This window comes from Nothobranchius furzeri, chromosome 12 (assembly GCF_043380555.1).
Source record: "Nothobranchius furzeri strain GRZ-AD chromosome 12, NfurGRZ-RIMD1, whole genome shotgun sequence".
Lineage (NCBI taxonomy): Eukaryota > Metazoa > Chordata > Actinopteri > Cyprinodontiformes > Nothobranchiidae > Nothobranchius > Nothobranchius furzeri.
Window position 1 is genome coordinate 68,062,558 of NC_091752.1, and position 22,371 is coordinate 68,084,928.

At 46.8% G+C, this 22,371-nt stretch overlaps 2 protein-coding genes across 3 annotated transcripts; both read left to right on the forward strand.

Annotated features, from left to right (window-relative positions):
* The first annotated feature begins 117 nt into the window (after positions 1–117).
* ankrd54 (ankyrin repeat domain 54) lies at positions 118–11,872 on the forward strand. The gene is made up of 8 exons (XM_015945235.3): positions 118–718; positions 940–987; positions 1,320–1,418; positions 8,382–8,453; positions 8,587–8,634; positions 10,840–10,964; positions 11,043–11,150; positions 11,227–11,872. Exons 1-8 carry the CDS (start codon positions 349–351, stop codon positions 11,299–11,301), a joined length of 945 nt encoding a protein of 314 aa, XP_015800721.3. The 5' UTR covers positions 118–348; the 3' UTR covers positions 11,302–11,872.
* Positions 11,873–13,167: 1,295 nt separating this feature from the next.
* hmgxb4a (HMG box domain containing 4a) lies at positions 13,168–21,890 on the forward strand. Of its 2 annotated transcripts, none has more exons than XM_015945231.3 (13): positions 13,168–13,238; positions 13,796–13,883; positions 15,105–15,235; positions 15,320–15,395; positions 15,469–16,077; positions 16,157–16,360; positions 17,234–17,406; positions 17,474–17,555; positions 17,673–17,737; positions 20,528–20,624; positions 21,091–21,254; positions 21,335–21,457; positions 21,541–21,890. In XM_015945231.3, the coding sequence occupies exons 2-13, from the start codon at positions 13,862–13,864 to the stop codon at positions 21,583–21,585; spliced, it is 1,791 nt and encodes a 596-aa protein (XP_015800717.3). In that variant the 5' UTR covers positions 13,168–13,238; positions 13,796–13,861; the 3' UTR covers positions 21,586–21,890. The 2 variants fall into 2 exon arrangements, with proteins under 2 accessions (XP_015800717.3, XP_054606728.2); XM_054750753.2 differs by lacking the exon at positions 13,168–13,238 and adding an exon at positions 13,372–13,493.
* Positions 21,891–22,371: the final 481 nt, after the last annotated feature.

Consider the following 22,371-nt stretch of genomic DNA (forward strand, 5'->3'; position numbering starts at 1 on the left):
AGCGCCCGATGTCCGTTGATTGGCTGTTTAGTTGTATTGATCCTATTGGTCAGCAGAAAACAAGGCGACATTTGATTGGTCCCTGATTCTCGCGAGCTGTTGACTACAATGGCCGCCCCTCTTGGTACCTTCGCATCTGAAATGTAAATGATGAAAAATCGTGGACATTTTGTGTTGTAAAGGCGTAGGCGCTTTCTTTTAACGCTTAAAACCAACCATTGGTGGAATAGTATAAAGATTTGTTTCGTCTATGGCTCCACGGCGGTCTGAGGGGACTCCCGAGCCGTGTTTCCTCCCAGGTTCGGCCGGAGTTCTGGTGTAAACCCCCCCTTGATGTCACAGTAAAACATGGAGGTCGTCGCCTCGCAAAGTGACAGGTCCGGTTCCGAAGGAGAGTACATGGTGCTGCACGGTCCCGAAGGTGAGACCCGAGAGGCGGCGGAGACTGACGGGAAGGCCTCGGAGAGGATGTCCGACGTGGGTGCCGCTGCTGTCGGCTTCGGCATCAGCGGCATCGGGGAGGGCAAAATGGTTCTGGGTCGAGTCGGACAGATGGACGACAAAGAACTCCGGTACCTGCACTTGTTGTGGGAGCCGGGGCGAGGCGAACTTGGTCCGGGTGGTGTGGCGAGCAAGCTGGGGAAGGTAACAGAAAGTAAGGCCCGGAGGCAGCACCGAACTTTCCGGAACCTGGGTCCAATAGGGAAAGACGTTTACGGTGAGAGGAAGAGACGCTAGTTTCTGTTCACGTCTCCTTAATGTGTTTAATTATAAGAGTTTAACCCAAGTAGCGCGTGCGTTTGATAAAGCTGGACCAAGCATGATGTTAGCTAAACCACTTTTCTGTGTACTTCTGTGCTTTTGGCCGTTAGGTCGGCTTTAATGGGAGATTTCCTTTGTTTTCTCCCGTTTAACTCGTAATGTCGCTTTCGCTCACAGCTGCCAAAAGACTGAGAGAAGCAGCCAACAGCAACGACATTGACACAGGTTTGAACAAACATTCACTCACATATTATCTGTAACCACTTCAGCAGGGCCACAGAGAGCTGGTGTCCAGCATCATGAGGTGGGAGGTGGGGGACACTCTGGACAGGTCTCCAGTTCATCACTGAGACATTTCAGAGTCTCCAATTAACTTAAAATCAGTGTTTTGGGTCAGTGGGAGGAAACCGGAGTACTGGAGAGAACCCACACATGCATGGGAAGATGCCGAAAAGCTGCCGCTAGGCAACCACATGTGTCATTGTGCATCCCAGCATTTATGCAATTAAATAACTTGCAAAGAGAATAATTGAGCTTGTTTGCTTCTTGGAATTTAGTGCGAAAGCACCTGCAAGATGGCATGGACCCCTGTGCAGCAGATGACAAGGGAAGGACGGCTCTTCATTTCTCCTCCTGCAACGGAAACGACAGCATCGGTAGGTCGGTCCCTCTGCGCTTGTGAGTTTTGGTAACCTGTCTGAATCTCACCAGGATGAAATGGTGTCACTTGTAAGCTTGACGTATCCGCAGTCATGCTGCAGACAGATGAGGAAGTACAACCTGGTTGGTTGAATTTCCCTATGAAACCAAAACATTACAGGTGTTTAGTGATTAAGCAGTCTAATTCAAGTGATGGCTCTGTTGTTCCTTTTGGACAAAAACGCTTTACTTGAGACAGAAAAAGCACGAGGTGATCAGTAACGGTGTGCGGTGGTCTGTATGCTACACAGAAACACAGGTGAGCACAAAAATGGTGGAGATGTTGAACATTCTGCTCGGTGTTACAGCTTTTAGTCAGTCTGAACCAAGAAGTAGCTGCAGGCAGTGAGGCAGCAGCCAGAAAGCTCTAGAGTGACCAGCGACCACCATCGCTAACAATCAGTGGCTGACAATCGCAACGCTGGCCCACATCAGCCCTTGGTATCTCAACGGAGCCGGCACTGAAAGGTAGAGGGAAAATACTCCACCGTGCTGTTGACAAAAGCAGCCAGCTCGAACTTTCTTATGAAACCTAATTTCAGAGAGCCCTGCTCTCAATAGTCTGCCGATTAGAGTGAGCCGCACAGAGCTCAGGCGTCCTGTTCTTAAACACCAAGCTGGGCCCATCTGTAAACTTCCGTTCATCTCCAAGATCTTGGAAAAGGTTGTGGCTAAACAGCTCACAGCTGCTCTTGATGAACAGAACATCTATGATAGCTTCCAGTCAGGTTTTCGTAGAGCTCATTCTACTGAAACAGCTCTTCTTAGGGTCTCTAATGACCTTCTGACCCACAGTGATGCAGGGGACCATTCTGTTCTGGTCCTGCTGGACCTGACTGCAGCCTTTGACACTGTTCACCATCACCTGCTACTACTACTAATAATAATAATAGTTTGGATTTAGCACCTTTCAAGACAGCCAAAGCGCTTTCCATTAGTCATGCGCACTCCTATTCACACACTGCCAGTGAGGGTAAGCTACTATGTAGCCACAGCTGCCCTGGGGCGGTCTGACAGAGGCGAGGCTAACATTTTGTGCCGTCGGCCCCTCTGACCACCAGCAACACAGACAAGTCGGCTGAAGTGTCTTGCCCAAGGACACAACAGCAGAATATCTCTGGCGGGAGCTGGGATCAAACTCTTGAACCTCAGATCATGAGGCAACCCGCTCTACCACCTGAGCTACTGCTGCCCCAGGAGAGGCTGAGAGACTAGGTAGGCCAATCCGGATCTGCTCTGGAGTGGTTCTCCTCTTGTCTTTCGGAGCGTTCCTTCTTTGTGGCCGTCTCCATGTTTCAGTCCCCCGCCACCCCACTCACCCATGGTGTCCCACAAGGTTCTGTGCTGGGGCCTCTACTCTTCCTCCTCTATCTGCTTCCTCTTCAGCACATCCTGAGCTCCGTTAAAGGAATCTCCTAACATCTTTATGCAGATGACATCCAACTGTACATCTCCTTTAAGCCCCATGAGATGTCTAAGCTGCAGATGTTAGTATATGATATCTGTGGGAACTCTCGTAGCGGGTCTGAAGTGTTGTGGCTCTCGCTATGGCAGCTTAAGCCTGCCACAGGAAGTGTCTGAGTCCTGGCATGGTGCTGGTTGTGAAACTCATCCTCATTCATCCGTGGCCTGAGCCAGGTGGTGCGTAAGGCTTGTGGTTTTTTAAAGTTTCATTTTAAGGCTTCAAGTAAAGCCACTCAGAACTTCAACTCCTGGTGGGTTTTTTCAATGATTTTAATACAGATTTTAGTTTCTGATTTGAGATTTCCTCAGAAATGTCAGAAACATTCCTGCAAACTTGAAGCTTTTTGGAGAAAATCACTGTTTTTAAAGCCAAATATGGCGTTCACGTGAATCGTGCAGCTTCGATGAGTGGGGGGTGTCTTCTGTCAGGTTTCAGCGATGGGTTTCAGTCACTCTTATGAGAATCAGTCAGAGAAGGGAGGGGGTACTCCTCTTGTTCACAAACAATCTTTGTTCTGGCGTGTTAGTCACGTGTCGTCATTTGACCAATCACAGTCGGAAACAGCGCGCTGCAGCGACGCTCACAGTGAGCGTGGCCCAATCCCAACACACCCGCCGCCTCCTGCGGTCTTCAGCAAAGTGCACTTAAGTGTGCCGTAAGGCTTCGAGTGCGAGTTACACAAGTGTGCAAATAATTGCCGAATTGAGACGGGGAGCGTTGATCACAACGCGTGCCAGGATGCTGGTCGTGGTGATACTTTAAAAAAAACTTTATTAACAACTTTCAAATAAACAATTATAATTTCATCATGTTTAACATGAAATGTTTCTGCTGCATGAAAGAGTCAGAGCAGCAGTGGTTTATTAAAGTATTCAAGCAAACAGCCGAGCCGCAGCTCTTTCTACGTATTTAATCACAACCAACTCATCATGACCCATAACCTCTTAGGGATGATCACTGGAAACCCCTTTTTCACATCCTCCGAGTTAGCAGGTATGTAGAAAGTAAGGATGCATGAAATATCAGCATCAACCAAAGTTGGTCTTGTTTAACATATCGGTTTGGGCTGCACAATATATCGTAAATATGTCGTTATCGCGATATCAGCATGCACAATATGCATATGACAAACAACAGATAAATATCGCAACGAATGGTCAGCTCAAATGTTTGCTACACATAACACATTCTGTCAAGCAACTGCAAGCATGATGTTTTTTTAACAAGTCAAATAGAGCTCTTCACCCATTTGGCCAATTGTATGGGTTCTCATAGGTCAGATGCTCGCCCCCGAGGCAGACGGCACATTATTTTGATGGTTAGCAAACTTCTGAGTTAACTTAGTTCTGCTTTTTTTGCTGATTCTTCTTTTCCGGGGATCCACTGATCGCCTTGTCTTGTTAGGCTCGAGCAGCAAAGCTGCCTATTGTATCTGCTGTTTATTTTTCTTCTGCCCAGTAAATTGGCTTTTTGGAGGCCTTAACCTACTCGAAAACTCAGGAATTTTTGCACACATGTCAGGCGTGGTGTATAATTTTGTATTTTAAGGTCCCAAAAAAAATTGCAATTAAACTAGCTCCACAGCGCCCCCTAGAATGTGAAAAATACCCCCCTCCATAAAGCTTAGTTTATCGTACAGTTATGAAATTTTGTACACTTGTAGTACTCAACAGTCCGCACAGAAAAGCCTCTTGCAACTATGGTCAACATCAAACAGGAAGTCGGCCATTTTGATTTGAAGTGGAGATTTTGACCATGTTTTGGCCGTTTCTAGGGTCCGCTTCTAATTGATTTACTCGATCATTTTTTGCACGATCGTCTCGAAAGTTGTGGGAAATTGCTCAGAAGGGATGGGCGATCAAATAGAAAAAATAAAACCGACTTTTCGTATATGCTGAGGGGGCGTGGCCAGGCCTCGAATTTCAACTACTCGTCCAAAAAAAATAAATGGTCTTTAACTTCATACTCAGAGTAGAGTTACTAAAAGTTCTGTGGTCATTCGTCATCCAGCCACAAACTAAATTGAATGGCTGGATGATGACATCACACAAGCCCTGCCCCCTCAGGACCAAAAAGGTCAAGTTTTACTGTGATAGGTCCCAAATCGCCCCATTTCACTTAATCACCACAAATTTGTAGCTGTTAACTCAAGACAAGTGGGTGTTTCTTAGCGTCACTTTATGGGAGTTTTCAAAAGTGGGCGGGGCTCTGGCGGCACGGCGAAGTCAGTCGTACCGCTGTGGCTATACTTTTGCTTCCCATTTTGTCATTTCTTAAGATATCGCCACAAATCTTCTGGTGAGGGATCCTAGTCCGGCCCCCCAAAAAATCTGTTGTGAAAATCCGGTGGGCGTGGCCTATTTATCTTAAATAGCGCCCCCTAGGACCATTAAAATTGTCAGCCCCAAGCCATGCTTTGACTGAGGATTACGAAATTCGGTACACTAATGTGGTGTCTCAGGACCTACAAAAAAGTCTCTTGGAGCCAGGTACAAAGTCGCACATAAAGTCGGCCATTTTGGTCCAAGTACTCGATTTAGTGGTTTTTGCACGTTTGGAGAATGATGCCCCATCGCCCTTTTCACCGATCACCTTCAAACTTCTGCTCTATACTCTTCTTAAGCTATAAGGGGGAAAAAAATCAACCGTTGCATTTTTCAAAAGTTGAAAGTTGTGGGCGTGGCTAAGCCTCACACTTTGACCTGTCGCCACGCCACTCTTTCACAGCTCCCTATTGGACTCCTTTCACCTAATCACCAGCAATCTCTGGCAAATAGCAGTAGACATGTTGAGGTCACTTGGTCTCCAGTACTGGCAGGTTTCGAAAAAAGGCGGGGTTTTGGGAGCATGGCGAAATTTGCCATCACGCCATGGAAATACGTTTGCCTCTCATTTCCTCAGTTATCGTGATATTGCTACGAATTCTCTGGTGAGTGATCCTAGTCGGACCACCAATAGAAATGGCTGTGATTGGTTTGTGGGTGTGGCCTATTTTCAGAACTGTCAGCCCCAAGCCACGCTTTGACTGAGGATTACGAAATTTGGTACACTAATGTAGGGTATTGGGACCTACAAAAAAGTCTCTTGGAGCCAAGCCCAAAATCGCACAGGAGGTCGGCCATTTTGGTCCAAGTACTCAATTTAGTTGTTTTCGCACACGTTGTTTGCCCTTTTCACCAATCGCCTTCGCACTTCTGCTATATACTCTTAGGAAATAGGGGAAGAAATTCAACCGTCGGATTTTAAGGTGTGGGCGTGGCTAAGCCTCAAACTTTGACCTTTTGCCTTTACATTACTTGACTTTATAACTCCCATGTGCATGATCAGATCCATATCAAATTTTGTGTGATCACTGACCACATCTCAAGACAGTGACAATGTGGACAGCTGACATCACCTAAGCCCCGCCCCCTGACAACTGGAAGTTGATTGTTTTATGGTGAAATGCCCATATTTGTCCCCTCTAATTTAGTCAACATGACACTAAGGTCATGCACTTCTTCATGATGCTGTAATGACGATTCAGTTCTGATAGTTTTCCAGAGAGGGAGGGGCTTTGATGCCATGGTGAATTCTGGCGTGACGCCGTGACCTTACGTTTGACTGTAACTTCCGCAAACAGCCTCTGATCTGCACGAGAGTGAACATGGCAATCAACAATCATGCCCTTTAGCCAACGAGGCACAAACGGTCGGTGAACTTGTATAATATCACCACAGCGCCCCTACACACCATTAAAACTGTAATAACTCCTACAGACGAGGTCGCAGCTGCACCAAACTTGCTATGTGTCATCATCACACAAAGGCACCCAACACAATCCTGTGGTCATTGGTTGATATCGCTTTAGCTCCGCCTCCTGACAGATATTAAGCCCTGAATAACACATGCATAATGCAATTCACACTGAACTGCACACAAATGACTGTTATCAACCTACAAACTTCTTCATGGAATATTTCCTAAATTTGGGACAGCGCCCCCTAGATACAATAAAACCTTTGTAACTTCTGCAAAAAAGCTCTAGACTATATCACACATGGTGGGAGTCATCACGCAACTGCAATCAACACATGTATGTGCTCATTCATTCAAATTACTTTAACTCCGCCCACTTACAGCCTTTTGTCTCTAGATGACCTGTGCAATGTTTGATTGATGCCAAATTAACAGAAAACCATCTTTGATGACCAGAGATGACCTCTATGGGATTTAGTTGTAAATGGTCACAGCGCCCCCTAGATGGGTTCAAACTTGATTAACTTCTAAAGACAAGGTCAGAATAGCATTATACTTGGCTTGTGACGTCACGTGACTGCACCAAACACATTGATGTGGTTGTTGGTTCAAACCCCTGTAGCTCCGCCCCTTTCAGCTCTCTGGTTCTAGATTACACACACATCGTGTGATTGATGCCAAAATAAAAGAAAACCATCTTTGTCAACCAAAGCTGACCTAAATGGAATTTTTCTGTAGTTGGTCACAGCGCCCCCTAGATAACTTTAACCTTCGATAACTTAGAAAAACGTGGTCAGAATAGCATTAAACTTGGTCTGTGTCATCACACCACCAGTGTGGTAAAGATAGAGTATCCTCTAGTGGTGAGATGTGTAATTTAATGGTGGGCTCAGAGGAGATGCTGAGTCAGGGTGAGGTGCAGACGAGGAGACCGTTCGTGGTTTCTGGTGTCGGGGTGGTCGACGTTTATGTTGAGCGGATGTTCCCGGGTGCACCAGACTGCCGGCCAAGCCGGAGCAGTGCGGAGCTGCGAGGGCCGAACGACGCTGCTTGCAGCTTTAATTTTTTTTCTTCTGCATCTTTGAATGGCTTTTTGGGGTCTTATCATATCTAAAAACTTGCCAAATTCTGGCCCAATTTAGAAAATGCGTGAAATTTACGAAATAGCGCCCCCTATGACCATTAACACTCTCAGCCCCAAGTCATGCTTTTACTGAGGATTGTGAAATTTTGCACACTTATGTAGTGTGCCTGGGCCTACAAAGAAGTCTCATGGAGCCACGCTCCATATCCCACAGGAAGTCGGCAGTTTTGTTCCAATTACGTTACAGAGTTTCTTTCGAAGCTGGAATATTTTTATAATGTAAAACATTTTTAGTGGGGACTGTGGGCAGGCTAGGAGGATAGGTTGAGTCAGAATGAGGTCACAGCTCACAGTGATCACAGTTAAATGCACGTTGGGGTGTGTGGCGCGCATGGGCGCTCGTGCGCCACGGGTTGAAGGGCGATGGGTTGGGAGAGCGTCGGGGATGGAGTGGAGGGGGTGCGAACGGAGGGCGAGCAGCTTCGCTGCGAGGGCCGAACGACTCCGCTTGCAGCTTTAAATTTTTTTTCTTTCTTCCTTTCCTCACTTCTTTTGCTTTGCTTTAACCCTAACCCTGTAACAACAGCGTTAAGTCTAACACCCCTTCCTGTCGCGGGTCTTTTTGTGTTCCAGTGCAGTTATTGTTGAGTCATGGTGCTGACCCCAACCAGCGAGATGGTCTGGGGAACACTCCTCTACATCTTGGTAAGACGACCATCCTTGTGGCATTTAAAACCCAAAGGCCGTGATTTCATCTGATCTGCTGTTGGAATGCCAACAGATGGGAAAACTGTGAGTTTTGTGGTAATAATGTTCATTCTCACCTGTGTTGCTGCAGCGGCCTGTACCAATCATGTGCCTGTCATCACCACGCTGCTGAGAGGAGGTGAGACCTTTGTTAAAGTTTTGTTTATGGTTGCAAAGAAATGGAATAAGTCAACTTTTTCCTTCCATTGTTGCTACGTACAGCAAAACACAACCTCCAGAGCGTCGAAACAAAATATTTTTATCTCGTTTTATGAAGAAGAGCTGCTTAAAGTACTGAGACCGTTGTATCATTAGCACCGCAGCTACTTATGAGGTGCTATTCATAGCAACACGACTGGTGTAGTAGGTTTAGCTGCCTAAGGCTAACAGGTGCTAGTAATGCTAATGTTTTGCCGTAGCTACAAGGCAGCTTGAGCGCAGTGTAAAGCACCACCTCACAGGGACGTCTGAAGGTGGAGCAAAGCAGACGATCATGAATGAAACATCTCTCGCTCTCCAGCGTGCAAATTTAGGAGCAGCATCCATCGTCATCTGAGAGGCGAGGCGCTGTGAACGCGGATGGTCTAGGCTGGAGATTTATCCCAGCGTATGCCCTGCTGCCTAGCAACCGTAACAGCCCAAACAAGTTGAAGCTGAAGCACGTCTCCGTTAGGTCGTTTTTTTCTTATGTTTGTCCAAAATTATCTTTTAAAAAAAAAGTGCAAACGAAACCTAGCGTCACATAATCTACCTTCAAATGCAGCCTTTGAAGGATGCAACCTCTGAACTTAGACACAGCTTTAGTGATCAGGCTCCGGGTGTTGATGTGGTATTTCGTTCCTAAAACATCGACCCTCTAGTCCGGCCTTTCCACTGGATGCTGCAGCAGTTCATCACATAACATGTTTTACCCGAGAGCTCGCTTCACACCGGCAGCCTGTCTGATGCAAACGCTGGTGAAAGCGTTCTACGCAGCAGGGGTCTCATTTATCAAACATGGCGTAGAATCCTTACTAAAACCGTACTTAAGCTCAGCAAGAAAATGTACTTACGCCAAGCAGGTTTGTGATCTATCAAACTTGGAGTACGCACAGCTGCACGCAATCTCCGCTTCATAAGTCCGAGACTAACAAGAATGTTTCTCAGCTGCTTTTTAGTCACATCTCGCCCTCACCACGCCCACTTACTGCCGTTAAATGGTCAATGCAAAGTGCCTTGTGGAGCTCATGCATGTACATAAGCCGGCTTGTTGCAGCATTTCGATCACGACCGCAGATCAAGTAAGCGCTATTTCACAAGCAGAAACTGAGGTACCTGTGGGTGAGGTGGAGAAATGAAAGGAAGTCATTTTACAAAACAAATAAGAGAAAATCCACGGAGTGGCACAGCGTTGCTGAAGCCGTCAATGTTGTAAGTTCTTCAGAGAGATCTGTGGCGGATATAAAAAATGGTCCAAATGGGATTTGATCCCCAGACTCCCGGGTGAAAGTCACGTGCGCTAACCAGTCACCCAAACACAGATCCCCCTTGTCCAAGTAGCCAGGGCGCATGATCAATCGGGTCACAGTGACAGGACACACACTGTCACAGACGCATGATGTTCTGTCTCAATCCGTCCCCCTGCTGATATTCTGCATTCCCTATTCTGTGCTTCTGTCTGTGTGTGTGTGTGTGTGGGGGGGGGGGGGGGGGGGGTCTTGTTCTGTGTGAAAACGAAGCAGTACAAGTGATGATGCTGCAGGATATCGTAATTGTATTCTTCTCAGCAGCACTGCAGGTGCTCTCCGTGCGTAAGCCAGGTCCTTAGTCAACTTAAAAAATTTTCCGCTAAGTTTTCTTTCATAAATCCCAAAGTTTGCGTGGAGAGTTGCTTACGCAGTTCTCCGACCCCGTTTTGTGCGTAAGCAAGCTTGATAAATGAGGCCCCAGGTCCTGCGAGGTCATGACATGACCGGAGAATACCAAGACCAGATGTGCAGAGCTTGCCTCGCAGCGACGGATTAAAAGTGTAAATTTAACGGATCACTGCGAATCTACGCTTCGGGGGAGCGATTTAAATGCGACGCATAGCGACCGGTGGAATGGTGTCCATCTACTGTAACAGTGGCTAATTTCTGAAAGAGTTACACGACGCTCACGCAGGAAGTGGGATGTCCTGTATGAGTCTGCAGCCAGAGAAAGGTCTGAGGACCATTTACTGGAGGGAAACGCTCACATGAAACTAACAGGACAGCATGGCGCTGGGGCGACATCCCGATACGTGTAAGATATGAAGATGTCGCCCAGCCCTAGGGTAACCAACCGTGTTGTTTTAAATGTGTGAAAGATGAATTTCTCTCTCTAGGGGCGCGTGTGGACGCCCTGGACCGGGCAGGAAGAACCCCGCTGCATCTGGCGCGCTCCAAACTCAACATTTTACAAGAGGGAGAGTCCCGCAGCTTGGAGACCCTGAGAGGGGAAGTCTTACAGGTGCAGAACCGCACGTTTCCAGTTCAGAACGCTACGTTTCAGGCCTTCGTTACACCTGCTCTTGCACTCTGTCTGCAGATTATTCAGATGCTTCGTGAATACCTGAAACTAGTGGGTCAGAGTGAAGCCAAAGAAAGGCTGGAACACATTTCAACACAGCTGCAGCAAACGCGCACCAGAGAGCAGGTGAGAACCAGCGTGTGTTTTTGTTTGGTCATCTGTGAGTTGATGAACTCGTAACGCGCTCGTCCCTTCTTCTCAGGTGGATGAAGTGACCGATTTACTGGCCAGTTTTACGTCTCTCAGTCTGCAGAAACAGAATCTAGGTGACCGGTAGGATCTACCTCTGCGTAGAGACGAAGCCTTGGTCCCACATGGAAGTCCTGAACCGTCGCCATGGTAACAGCTGGCCCAATCTCCGTATTCAGATAAAGCACTGCCTATGTTGTTGTTCTAACCAAGCGTTTATCAGCCGATGCACTAATAAAGGGTTTTCGCTGCTTTCTGTTTGAACGTGAGACCTGGGTTCAACTGGATTCCTTAAACAAGTGTGTGTGTGTTGGAACTGGAAGAACACACCCAGTGGGAAATAAACTGGGATTAAGAAGCCAGTGGAGATTAAAGATTATTCTGAAGAACAGGAGGACCCTCTGTGTGTGTTTGTGTGAAAAGACCTGATTACAATGTGTGTGTGTGTGTGCTTATTTTCTGTTTTTGCATTTTATGATGGAAATGTAGAACGGTAATTATAAAACAAACGATTTAACTGAGGTTTCCTCTTCTAAAGTGTCTTTATTTTGATGCCTTCTTTGTTGTGTTTATGCTTCTGTGAACTGTGCCGTAAAGTTCTGGCTTTTGATGGAAACTCAACCGAACTTAACCAATAAATCAAATCTTTGTCCATGTCATTCGTGTGTGTGTGTGTGTGTGGGGGGGGGGGGGGGGGGGGACAATTGTCTGGTCCTCACTTTTTTTAGAAGCGTACCCAAGGCTGGATTAACCATATGGGCCACTAGACAATTGCCCAGGGCCCACGAACTCTAAAGGGCCCAGGGCAGCAAGGGCACGAGCAAAATACTGTATTGATGAAAATGTCCGGTTTTTCATCCAGGAGCAGGGATCGAATTATGGGGGAGCCGGATAAAACGTTTTCTACCTATCTTACATCATTTATGGACTCATTAGAGCAGAGAGCATATATAGCGATAATCGTTGTTGCGCAGCGCTCCAGGCTGCTGCGTCGAGCGCGCGGTCCATTCTCAAAGTGGCGCAACCAAAAAACTATAATTAGCACACGATCGTTGATGTCCGCACATGTTCTCTACTTTCTGTCTTATTTGTGCCTGAAGCGCTCTGCTACTGCGGAGCTCATCACCTGTGCTGCGGTGATTTCACCTCACTGACGCAGCATTGAAACGCGCTCTCCGCTTTGCGGTCAGGAGATCCCTTTGATCTGCTCAGAAGTAACTGATGAGGTGAAAAAGTAAGAATCCAGGCAACAGTTTTTCTGGAGAGTTTAGAGGAGATGCAGGAAGATGAGAGACAGACAGGACAGGAAAATAGTTAAAAGCAAGAAAACAAAAAGTGTTGAAAAGTAAAATGTAGATGGATTAATCTCCACGCGTTTTTACCTGTATAAAACAATAAGTTACACACATGTAATATGTATACATCTGATACAATTCAGATCACCTTTAAAACTCAGTCACACACCCAGGGCCGTTTCAAGGCATTTTGGAGGCCAAGGCAAAATGATCCTCTGCTAGGGGGTGACTTGCTCTTTAAGGTTAGGAATAGATCAGCATTTCTTAGGGTTAGGCATACTGGTCACAAAAATGAATGAAAGTCAATGGATGGTCCTTACTTTGATATAAAGACAGACGTGTGTGTGTGTGTGTGTGTGTGTGTGTGTGTGTGTGTGTGTGTGTGTGTGTGTGTGTGTGTGTGTGTGTGTGTGTGTGTGTGTGAGCGGGTGCACCATCAGCAAGTTACTGCAAAATTGCAGTTCTTAGGTAATACAAATATAATAAAAACTGAATAAGGATAAAAAATCTATACAGTGGGGATCTGAGCATTATAAGACATCAGACTACACACATTTTAGAAATATACTAATGTATAATCCAGCTTTTATGAATGTAAAGTTCAGATTCATTTCCTCCGCGCTGATTGGCTACGTCGCCCAAGCCCCGCCCTTTTCCCCCTCAGACGTTTTTGTTGTTGCCGATAATAAAGATGGCGGCCGGACCCGCGTAAACCAGAGAGCCCATTGAGGTAGTAATATTTAGTAAAAAGCATTATTCTTGACATTCTGTTGCCTGTAAATAACACATGTTGTAATCGGAGAGGAGATAAAAAATAAAAGGTGGTGAAATGCACATTTTCCGCAGTGTTTAGTGCACTTAGAGCGACTTTGGCCTAGCCGCGCAGGCAGAGCCTCGGTGTTTCCTAACGCACTTACACCGCTCAACTGATTGGAAACCCGGAGTGACGTCTTCACGTCAGAAATGTTGGCGCTTGCTGGTCAAGGTGAAAAAGAAAGGGGGTGTGTTTGTGTGTGTTTACGAGCGAAGGCGGGAATGTTTTGTCCGTAGTTTGCCCTGGCTTGCAGCTGACGGACTGTTAAATTCAAAAGCCTGATAGTTTCCTGAATGTTTGTCCCCTTTGGGTTCGTCCAGTACTGAGAATGTTCAGCAGAAGACAAATAAGACAGCATCCAGCTGTGTGAAGAACTATCAGTTCTGGTCACAAGGGTTTACAGTCAGAGTTGAACACATTTATTCAGTAACCCGCATTCATTTTATTTACTGATGTTTTTGCCTCTTTAATAGGACAGCTCCACCTTTTAATAACCACACCATCGTCCTGAGACAAGAACCCGTGTTGACTCAGAAGAAATGGCATATGAGGAGCTGAAAGGTGATTAAAATGCGTTTTTACCTGAGACAAATATTGTGTTAACCTCTAAAAGGTTGTACAAGTTTTGAATTGAACAGATTAGGTTATGAACTGGATAATCTAAGCTTTACGAATCTCTTTGTTGGGCTCGGGTTCCCTCTGATTACAACGTTTCCCTCTGGTGTTTCTGTCAGTTCTGTCTTTCCTAGGGATCCAGTGATTTCCTGTTTTTATTTTTCATATTTTTAATCTCATTTTTTCTGTTTCTCCCATTTTTATCATTAAATCCATTTTCTTTATTTTTATTGTTTCTTGTGAAGCGCTTTGTTATTTTTGTCTTGGGAGGTGTAAATCTTTCTTCTTCATAGACATTAAAAAAATAGAAAATATTGTAGTTTTAAATGAATAGAAAGTTTTTTTTTCTTCAAAATTTTATATAAACAAATTCTATTTTAATCCTGTCTCCCTAAATATTAAAGGTGTTCTTCACTGAAAACCATGTTTTAATGATTATTTATGACTCTTAACGGGTCACTCTGAGTGTTTCATGCAGGCTGAACATAAAAATAGTCTCCTACACCTATCTCCTGCATTACCTTCTGATAGAAAACAGACGGTGAAACTCTAGGGTTAGAAAAGCCTGACAGATCTACATCACACTGTCACTTAACATTCATGGACTCACCCATCTGACTCACGACGGGGAAGGCTGTTGGTCGTTTAGCGTCCAGGAAACAGCAGAGAACGTCTCTGCTAGTAGAAGCTAACTGTTAGCATTAGCAACTCCACCACACAGCAGAACTCCTCCAGGCTTGTGTTATTTGTGGAGATAAAACATCAACGTTGCAGAGCAACCAGAGTCAGTGATGGAGTCGTGTTGCTGTTAGCCAATCAGAGGAGAGATGTCCAAATGTCAGGAAATAGGACTCCAAATCCCGCTGTGTGCTGCCACTCCCTCCTCCAGCCGTCTCTAGTCTGTTACCATAGTAACCGCATCCAAGCCCAACACCAGAGCTTTATAGTGTTACACACCACCCAAACAAATGTCGTCTTATCTGCTTACGCTATACTGTTTGCTTGTGGATGAGCTCCACGACGCTCTGGTTCTTCTCCCTGCTGTTTCACAGTTAGTGTAAAATAAACGTAAGATGTGTTTGTGACTCCACCATTTCCCTCTTGGGTTGAGCGTAGCGTCGTCTGCGCTCACAGCGTCCTCATGCTAACGCGAATGTTTGATGTTAGATATGGGGGTGGACGGAGGCCTCGTGGCTGGTCGCAGTCAGAGAGAGAAGAGGAGGTCGTACAAAGATCTTCTGCGAGAGGAGGAGGAGATTGCTGCCGAGGTACGAAAGTCCTCTAAGAAACGGCCCAAGGTGAGTTTTCCGTCCTCGGCCTCTGAGACCCGATGCTCGTCGCAGCGGCATGAAGGAAACGCTGTTGTGTTCAACCCCCGCTAGGATGCAGAGTTCTTCATGGTGGGGGGTGAGTTGCACAAAAAGAAGAAGAAGCATGGTGATGACTACTACTACATGGGTGAGAAGATGCTGTTTGTCGACTTCCTTCACCTTTAGTACTTCCTGGTTAATTCAGAGTTTGCTTTTCTCAGACCACGATGGGTCCGGTCTGCCTCCCCACAAGAAAAAGCACAAGTCTGTCGACCGCTCACCCCCCCTTTCCTCCCCCTCATCGTCACACCCAACAGACACGGCCATGGGCCTCCTGCAGGCCATCACCTCTCCCCTGGCCACGGGGTCGGACCCCAACCCCCACCTGCACAAAAAACCCTCCTATCCATCCTTCTCCTCGCACTCCTCCAAAGACCGTAAACGAGAGGGCGGCGGCAGCGGTGGAGGCGGAAGCAAAGGGAGCCATTCCTTCTCGCACTCCCGCCCTGTGTCTTCATCATCTTCGTCATCATCTTCCTTCAAAAAGCACTCCTCCTCCTCCTCCTCGTCAAAGTCGTCCCTGTTTCACGGCGGGGCTCCCAAAGAGGAGCCCCTGACTCTACGCGAGGCTGACGGGCTGAAGATGAAGGTCATCATGTCGCCGGAGAAGGAGGAGCCGGCGAGCTTCCCGATAACGCCGCACTCATCTAAAAGTGGAGTGAAGAAGGAGAAGGACAGAGAGAAGATGCAGCCGGCAAAGCCGCCGAAGAAGAAGCTGCAGCACAGCAGAGACCCGCTGCCTGTAGTGGGGAAGGAGGTGGAGGTGGAAGGTAACTCAAACCTCCCCTTTATCACGTAGGCACCAGTGTGAGAAGCTTGTGATTCGAACCAATCCCTGATCCTGTTTAGGTCACTATGGAGGCGGCATCGGGGACGAGAGCTCCTCGTCTGGGGCGGAGCTGGAGGCGGGGGAGCTGGTTATAGACGACTCGTACACGCACCTGTCGAAGAAGAAGAAGAAGAGTAAGAAAAGCAAGAAGAAAAAGGACAAAGAGAAAGACCGAGATAAGGATAAAAGTGGGAAGGACAAGAAACACAGCAAAGGATATGGAGGTGAGTTCAGGTTTTCATTCAAACGGAGACGGCGTTCCCACTGCGCCGCTCCATTTATGGTTTTTAATGTTAAAGTCCCATTAGTTGTCACACACACAGGTGTGTGTGTGAAATTTGTTCTCCGCATTTGACCCATCCCCTGGGGGAGCGGTGAGCTGCAGACACGGCCGCGCTCGGGAACTATTTGGTCGTTTAACCCCCCAATCCAACCCTTAATGCTGAGTGTCAAGCAGGGAGGCATTGGGTCCCATTTTTTTCAAAGTCTTTGGTATGACCCGACCAGGAATCGAACCCTGATCTCCCAGTCTCAGGGCGGACACTCTACCTCTAGGACACTGAGAAAGGTAGATGCTGATGTGGAGAACGTTTATTTTCTGCTGTAGTCCAACTGCAGCTTTGTGGTGCAAAGCAGGAAATGGGTTTGAATATATTTTCTTTACATTCTGCATCGTTTAAATGGATTAAAACACACGTTTCTGACCGTAGACTGCCTCCAACAGACCTTTGATCAGTTTTCGGTGCTTGCTGCTGTTCCAATATTGGACATCGATTAGAGCGTCTGGTGGAACCGCAGAGACATGCATCCATGTAGTTTGTACACCTGAGGTGTCGTAAGGAAGAGAATAGAGCATACTTAACCCAAAACTCTTGTCTCTGTTACCATGGTGATCCAGCCGGCCTGTCCTTAACACATTAAAGCCACAGTCCGGCTTAAGGTGCAATACATTTATCCGCCTCTAGGTGGTGCCACCTGAGAAGAAAGTCCAGATTTCTGCTTTGATAACCACTTTCAGCTCAACATCGCTGGCTAAGCGGGAAGCGGCTCTTTGTGGTGCCTTCCCTGCATCCGTGTGGTGTGTTTGTGTTCACCAGACTCGTCCAGAAGCCACGGCCACTCCCATCCCACCGTCACCCACAGTGCCGTAGGTCCGATGTACGCCATGAGCAAACCCATCCCTCCTCACCAAGGCAACGATGGAGCAACAGAGAAGAAGAAGAAGAAAGACGACAAAGACAGAGAAAAGCACGAGAAAGACAAAGAGAAGGTAAGCAGCAGTTCAGACCTGTGTTGGCTTTGTTCTTTCTTTATTCTTCTGTTGTCTCTTCATCTAGTCCAAGAAGAAGACCACAACAGCGTATCAGGTGTTCTGTAAAGAGTACCGGGTCAACATAAACGCCGAGCAACCAGGGCTAGGTGAGTGTTGGGTCGCACGGTGGCGCAGCGCGTTGCCATAACGAAGGCTAAGTGCTTTAAACGATGACTGAGCGAGTTTAACGGCCCTTTTTTTATTGTTTAATAACAATTTCACAGATTTTGGGGAGCTGAGCAAGAGGCTGGCAGAAGTGTGGAAGGCCATGCCAGAGAAGGACAAGCTGGTGCGTTTCATCCTAGCTGCTTTTGTTAGCGTCACATGTTTACCCAGAGGAGCTGATTTGATGTCTTACATATGATAAAAGTCACTCATTCACACACACACACACACACACACACTAATGGTTTGGGATGTTGCAAATTCATAATTTTGCTTTAAATGGTAAATGGCCTGTATTTGATATAGCGCCCTCTAGAGTCCTGGAACCCCTCAAGGCGCTTTACAACACAATCAGTCATTCACCCATTCACACACCCATTCACACACTTGTGGAGATGAGCTACAATGTAGCCACAGCTGCCCTGGGGCGCACTGACGGAGGCGAGGCTGCCGAGCACAGGCGCCACCGGTCCCTCCGGCCACCACCAGCAGGCAACGTGGGTTAAGTGTCTTGCCCAAGAATGCGACAGACTGAGCGGGGCTCGAACCTGCAGCCTCCCGATTACGGGGCGAGCACTTAACTCCTGTGCCACCGTCGCCCACTTTAGAAAAGTCAAAACCTTAAACGAGTTTAATCCTGAACGTTTAGACTTTTATTTACTTTTTGCAGGATTATGATTTTAGCATCCTGCAGTACGTTGTGTTCTTGTAGGGTAAAATTCTGGCACCTGCGTACTTGTCAGACATACCCACGCCCTACGTGTGCGTGCGCTCGCTCGCTGCGGTCAGCAGACCGCCTGCTGCTCTGCACTCTGACAATGCACTACAAGACAACGGGGGAGCGTTGCCTTCGTGTTTGTAGCTCTCGCTCTCTGGAATGCACTGCCGCTCACCATCCGCCAGTCACCATCCGTCGGTGTCCTCAAGTCACCCTCGAAGACAGTTTTACGGTTTGGCTTTTAGATGTGATTTGTTTACTTCCTGTTTAGTTGGTATTTTTATGTGTCTGTCTCTATTAGGGATGCGTATTAGTGAGACTCTGGCGATATGATACGTATCACGATACGATATATCGCGATACATTCAGCCAGACGATATTGGCGATTTTTTTTTTCAATAGACAGTCCAAAGTGACACGTAACATGTTTAACATGAGGTATCCGAACCATAATAGAGGGGTTTACATTTTAATGGTGGTAGTGGTCAGCGTTTGATTTGCACCAAAATAAAATAAACAAATATTTTCATGTAAATTCTTCCAAAAGATTCGATACACAGCTTTTGAATATTGATATAATATTGCAGGGAAAAAATCACGATGTATTGCCATATCGATATTTTCTTACATCCCTAGTTTTTATGTTGGGAGGCGCTTTGGTCAGCTCACATTCAGTTTTATAAATAAACCTGGTGTGGTAAACCTTCGTCTTTATGGTGTCAGAACGGCTCCGTTTTCTTCTGAATCGCTCCTGAAAGTTTCACATAAATCCGTTACTTTGGTTTGAAGCGAACGGCGGCCCTGATGCGCCGCCATTCCTACTGCTGCCCGCGTAGACGTAGCGATGGGTACCGAGTTCGGTACTTTTAAAGGTACCGACCAAATTCTACAGTACCGACTGAGCACAGATTCACGTCATTTGAAACGGGGCCTCGTTTCGGTACCCGTCCTTCATAACGAGAACTTGCCTAGACAGCTGTGCATGCGCAAGAGCGTTACGTCGTCGGTCCCTGCGAGCGAGTTGTAAACAGAGCAGCACGGTAGAAAGAACGCACGCTAAAGCTTGGGTCCACTTCACTAATGGGCCATTCCCATCTGTACCGGGTCGGCCCGGGCCGGGTAGTCCCAGTCGGCCCCAGCCTGGCCCGGTTGATTCCACACATCCTTGTCTTGAGCCCATGTGGGCTGATTCTACCCACCAATCAGAGGCTTGCTCTAATGGAAGGTGTGGATTTGCTGTCAGCAGTGGGTGTGTTGGTCCTGGTCGTCCTGAAGCAGACCCCCTCGAGAAGAGGGCTGAGAATGAGCCTTGAATGGCCCGGAAAAATACCAGGCCACCCAGATATGTAAACAACCTACGCTACCCGGCCCGGGCCGACCCGGTACAGATGGGAATGGCCCATAAATGTGATGGGTAACTGGGTGATGATGAAACCAGCGACAACGATCTAAGTGAGACATCCTCATCTTAATCTGCTCCGGTAGGTAAATAAAATATTTAAGATAACGTTAGCTTGATATGTTAGCTTCCGTTTCGCTAATGGTGCGTTCGCTTTCTCCTCGGAACTCCGAATTTCCGACTAGAAGAACATGAACGCGCTCTAAAGTTTGGGTTCACTTTACTCAAGGCGACGGGTGATTGGGTGAAGATGAAACCAGCGACAACGATCTAACTGTGAGGCATCATCGTTTTAATCTGCTCCAGCAGCTAAATAAACTGTTTAAGATAACGTTAGCTTGATCTGTTAGCTTCCATTGCCACCGTTGTTATCAGCTAATGGTGCGTTCACTTTCTCCTCGGAAATTCTAACTTCCCAGTAGGAAAAATCAAATGAAAAAGGACGGCAAAAGGAATGAAGATACACAGTAAATTTAGTTCACAGTAAAGATGTTTGCTTCAGTTTAATTATCAGCTTATAAAACTACAAGGACGATGTTAAAATACAACCAGTTGTATGTTATTTATCATGATATTTATCAAATATGGTTATATATTGAGAAAAATATATATTTAATTATAAAAGAGAATTAAAATATTAAACACTCAAAAGTATCAAAAATTGGTACCGTTAAGTACCGGTATCGATTCCTAGGTACCGGGAATTAGTACCGGATCGATTCAAATGTCAAAGGTACCCATCCCTACGTGGACGTGGTAGCATACGGAGTGATGTCCTGTGTGTTTTTGTTTTTCAGGTCTGGAGGCAGAAAGCTCAGCATCTGCAGCACAAACAGAACAAAGCTGAGGCCACTACCGTCAAGCACAAAACCTCCAACGACGCCAAAAGCAAAGGTATCTGTGAACTAACCGGGGCTTTCCACCAGACACGTAAACTCTGCGGAACGTCCGAGAACCGTCCAGAGGACGGGTGCTTTTACCGGCAGCGAGGACTGCCCTGGTAGTTAAACTTACGCTTCGGGTATAATTTAACACACAACGCTTCCACAACGCGTCAAGCTCTGCTGTTCAGATCAGACCCAACAGGAAGTCCAACGCAAAAGCAGTTCAAAGCATCCTCAAACTTTCAAAATAAAAGTCCAGTGCAGATTTCCGGTTGCATACCTACTGTTGTTTTTCTCTTTGTTATCTCCGAAACCACGTGGGACCAGCTAGGAATGCTAACCCTTCCTTGTTCTGCGTTTGAAAGTAACAAAGCGCTGATGGGGAAAAGATGCGTGTGATGTAACGTGCCGCTTATGCATCATCCCCCCCCCCAGGGTCGCCCATTGCTTGATAAATTTCTATTTTCTTATGAAAGTTGTAGGAATGGCGGCAGGAGTGGTGTCACCAACCAGAACCCCGGGTGCCATGTCCCTGTCTCCAGCTCGAGTCCCAGATGTTGATCCCATCGATGCGGCGGCTCACCTGCAGCTGCTGGGAGAGTCCTTGTCTCTGATTGGCCACCGCCTGCAGGAAACAGAAGTGAGTTCCCGCGTTTGTTTGCTCCACATCCGTCTAGCTTTCCCCTGAGTCTGGATCTGACCGCTGTTCCGTCGTGTTAGGGGATGGTGGCGGTGTCCGGGAGTTTGTCTGTCCTCCTGGACTCCATCTTGTGTGCACTTGGCCCGTTGACCTGCCTCACGGCGCAGATACCGCAGTTGAACGGGTGTCCGCGACACGTCCTGGTACAGTACACGAGTTTAGATCTGCTTTACTGCGACTCTGTCGACTTTTAAATGACCCTGATGATTTGTTTTGCTTGTGTCAGTCAAACACGCTGGACAACATCGCCTACATCATGCCCGGACTGTGAGTCGACCCGAACGCAGAAGACGGTCCATCTGACCAAAGGTCTCCGTTCCTGGAGAGAGACCCCTAACTGAAGCTGCTGCGTAGTGTCAGAATATTTCTACTTTCTACGTGTTTTTAACGTGTATTTTTAGAAACGTGTCTTATTGAGCTGATTGCTGAATTTTTTTAAATCCAACATTTCATCGGACATCTTCTGACGCCTCGGTTTGGTCTGGACTGTTTCTGTACAGCAGCTTGTTTTATGAATGAATGAGTGTCTTATTTAGCCACTAAGTGGGATTGAAAGGTGATTTTTTACCATTTTAATGTGTTTCTCTGTAAATAGTTACTACCTTGTTGTAGACGCCCTACAGGACTGACGCGCTAACGGCTAGTCTCATGGGAGACCGTGACCATGAGAACAGAGGGCATGGTAGCACCTACTGAACCATATGTGGAGAACTGGAATGAAATCCAGGAAGCAGCGGGAACGCTGGGTCTAAATGTCCTGACATTAAAACATTCAGTTTCTGGCGGGAATGGCTGATGGAGTGGCGGCAGCTGCTCCTGATGGTCCTCAGGATTCAGGAGGCTATGTAGGGTAGGACGGTGACTCTGGCTTTTACACGGAAACGCTTCAATATGTGTAAAAAGACGTCTTAACTGTTAATGTAAAGTATTATTCCTCATGCGTGTTTTATAGGGTTTTTACATTGTGTAAAGTATTTAGATTTACAAGAAATTTGAAAGGAAAAGAACGCGTGTAACATAAAAGCCCGCCTCCATCTAATCTACGTCTCTGTGTCAC